The 3533-nt window shown below is 45.1% G+C and overlaps 1 protein-coding gene across 1 annotated transcript; it reads right to left on the bottom strand.

Moving 5' to 3' along the window:
* Positions 1-1840: 1840 nt before the first annotated feature.
* On the bottom strand, positions 1841-3210 carry CT83 (cancer/testis antigen 83). The gene is made up of 2 exons (XM_053657438.1): positions 3136-3210; positions 1841-2131 (listed from the first exon to the last, which is right to left on the bottom strand). Exons 1-2 carry the CDS (start codon positions 3208-3210, stop codon positions 1841-1843), a joined length of 366 nt encoding a protein of 121 aa, XP_053513413.1.
* Positions 3211-3533: the final 323 nt, after the last annotated feature.

Genomic DNA, 3533 nt, shown 5'->3' with positions numbered 1-3533 from the left:
CTTGAACAACAATTAAATAAATTTAAAAATAAAGAAAGAAAACTGGTTGAAGCCACACAGCCTAGAATGATGAACATGGCCTTGGTATGTGGGACACTTTTCAGTTATTCTTAATGTGTTTAATTTGGGCTTCAGAAACATAAGGAAGTAAAATTATATACAATATTTTTCTAGGTGTAGTTGTGCATGCCTTTTTTGAAGGAGAGTGTTTATAGTCTTTGGCAGCATATCACAGGGATCTGGGACTGAACAGTTTAAGAACCACACACACCAGTGCTAGTGTTTGTTCTTGGCAAGGAAGAAATGTGAAGAATAATGTTAAAGGTTCATTTCTAATACATTTTATATTTCTTTTCCTCTTTTTTAGATTTAAGATTAAGGAGTAAGAGATTAAGGTATTTCTTTAATGTATCGTAATAATTTGTTTTGGGAGGAGTGAGCCTGAATGTAGGTAAACTGCTAGGGCTCTAATTGAACAATCTCAGCGAGGTATGTACACATACATAAGATGAGCTCATCTTAAATGTTCTGAGGCTATCCCGGGCTGGTGTGGCTCAGCAGATTGAATGCTGGCCTGCAAACCAAAGGGTCGCAGGTTCGATTCCCAGTCAGAGCACATGCCTGGGTTGCAGGCCAGGTCCCCAGTAGGGGACACACGGGGGCAAACACACACTGATGTTTCTCTTCCTCTTTCTCCTTCCCTTCTCCTCTCTAAAAATAAACAAATACAGTCTTTAAAAAATATTTTGAGGGCAGATCAAATGCTGTTAGTGAACTTCTAACAGATTGTTAATTCCTCAATTACACTGGAGTTTATAAAATATTATATGAAATAGATGGGTGACTACAACTAAGAAATACTTTTTTTCCTTAATTTTAACCCATATTATATCACAGACATTCTACCATTATATTTTGATGCTATTGGGGGCGTGAATTTCTTACAAAAGTAGTAAAATGCATGCAATTTTCTATAGGTGACTTGCAATGCAGGAAAGATTGAGATACATTTCTAATGAAATGCTCTCAAATTGGCAGTGGGAGGGGTGATCAGGAAGAGATTCCCTTTAAGAGCTCACTACCAGTGTGCGTAACCCCTCACAAAGGTGTGAGGCACAGACCTCAACAGAGTGCCTTGTGTACTTTAGGGCACTCACGAACAGCTCTTCCTATATTATTATACACAGATTCCACAGTGGTAAGAAAGACTGTTCTGCAAATGGAAAGTGTCTTACTGAATCTCATTGACTTTAATGCAAACTAGGAGACATCCAGTACAGCAGTGTAAACTGCTAATGAAAACCTTTTCTCACACTTGAGTCAAATTAAAATCACGACATGCCAACTAGATTTTTTCCACTGTAGCTTATTTTCAAAAGCTTTTGAATGATTTTTTTCTCTACTGTGTTTTCGTTCCTCCCCTGGTAAAATATATATTAGCAACATCTAATCCATTCTTTAACTGTGAGTATGCAAATGAATCATGTCTGGGTTTTGCATCTTACATGGCCTACCCTCCCCTTCTAAACAATAATTAATTTGGGCCCTGGCTGGCATAGCTCAGTGTATTGAGCACGGACCTGCGAACCAGAGTATGGAGGTTCGATTCCCAGTCAGGGCACATGCCTGGGTTGCAGGCCAGGTCCCAGCAGGGGATGCATGAGAGGCAACCATACATTGATGTTTATCTCCCACTCTTTCTCCTTCCCTTCCCCCCTCTCGAAAAATAAATAAATAAAATATTTTTTAAAAGTTTTAAAAAACAATAATTAATTTGGTATAAACACATATACTAGTCAAACGAACCCAGTCCAAGTGCATTTAATGATTGTGTATGCTGTCAATACATTCCGTCAGCCTGCCCAGGGGGTTTACGGTTCACTAGTGTGCCATTTAAACGCCTGGTGACTACCACATGTTCCCGTTCGGCGAGGTCGTATTCCACCACCCTGAGGTTTACCAGTACTAGTTTGTCGACAGCCTCGGGGTGCGGGGAATTCATTAAGGTGTTCCGAGAGAGGCAGATGATTGTTAGGCCGTTATCAACATCGCTGTTAGCTGACTCAGTCTCAGAAGATGGTCTCACTGCTAGGAAAGCAGTCGAGTTTGATGACATTTCACCAGTGTGTCTCTGTAAGGAAAACAAATTACACATATGTAGTTTATTGCGTTTAGCAATTTACCAATACGACCAAATAACAACATGCATAGTCTTGTTTATGAAAATAAAGTGACTGTCCTCCCTTAAGACCTGCAGATTAAAAGTCTATCGAATGACTACACTGATTTGGAAATGTGCTCTTCCCAACCAGACTGAGGGGAAAATGTATGAAAGTGACCTTTTAATGCCAAATGCCGTATTCTCGCCTGACATTTCCTGGGCAGTGCGGTAGGTCTGTATTTGGGCCCTGTCTGACCCTAACCTAAAAGGACTTCATTTGCAAATTTAAATAGCACCAGGAATATCACATTTAGACCTGAATTGTTTGTGAATGCCCCTAAAGTGATCATAAAGATCGGCGAAAAGGAAAACACAGAGGAGGAAGAGGCACACAGAAACAGAGGGGCAGTGGAAGCCAGAGAAGAAAAGTGAGAAGGTAGAGATTCTTTTTTACCAAAATCGAAAACATCGAATCCACTGGGGGGACAGTGGTAAGTACGACTGTATAGGTCTTCAGCGTGCCACCCCACAACACACCATCTGAACACTGTACCGCACACCCACCACTTCCAGTCAAGCGTCCCTCCCCCACCGCCCATCCCCCTCCCCTACCGTCCACCCCCCCTCGCCCCTCCCCCCCTCCGCTCCCTCCAGCGGCCACAACAGCAGGAGGCGGTGCTGCAGAGCAGGCACTTGAAGCTGAGCTTTCTGAGTGGATAGAAAGTTGACTATATCCTTAGTGACTGGGGCCTTTTTACAACAGATCACAGCTGTCGAATCACCGGCCAAGATGAGAGAAGTGGGGAGGGAAAGAATAAACACTGGGGGCTCTTGAAAGAGAAAAAGGGGAATGAGGTGCCCTCCCCTTACCCTAGTTTTACCGTTTTGTCATCTTCCTAGTTTCTTGGACAACCTCCCGTGCGTATCTTCTTCCCCTAGCTTCAGGTCTTTCCTATCTCTCTGACACACTTTACCTGACAGTCGTGTGGCCAGAAGACCAGCAGAAGAAGAAACACGAGGCCCCCCACGAGAAGCAACGGGATGCTCATGGCTGCTGTTCGGCCTCTTCTGCGTCTCAGGCACGGGACAGGCAGGGGCCGCTAGCCACCGCAGCTCCGGAGGTCCGAGCCAGCGGCCAGCGTGCTGAGTGAGCTTCTGGACTGCCTGGTTCCACTGGGGGAGCCGCGGCGCCCTGGGTTACAGAGTGCAGGGCGGGTGACCTCACAATGGAGCAGAACGTGCAGCCGCAGGCCACAGTCTGAGGAGACTGTCTCCAGGAGACCGCTCCCGTCTCCAGGAGACCAGGCCGCAGTGGTTCCAGAGGAGGAGAGCCGGCCCGGACAGGTGAACCCAGGCTTCCCAGGGAGCCGGA

This window comes from Artibeus jamaicensis, unplaced genomic scaffold, assembly GCF_021234435.1.
Source record: "Artibeus jamaicensis isolate MK-2021 breed Jamaican fruit bat unplaced genomic scaffold, CSHL_Jam_final scaffold_378, whole genome shotgun sequence".
NCBI classification, from domain to species: domain Eukaryota; kingdom Metazoa; phylum Chordata; class Mammalia; order Chiroptera; family Phyllostomidae; genus Artibeus; species Artibeus jamaicensis.
This window is presented reverse-complemented; position numbering and strand designations above follow the sequence as displayed.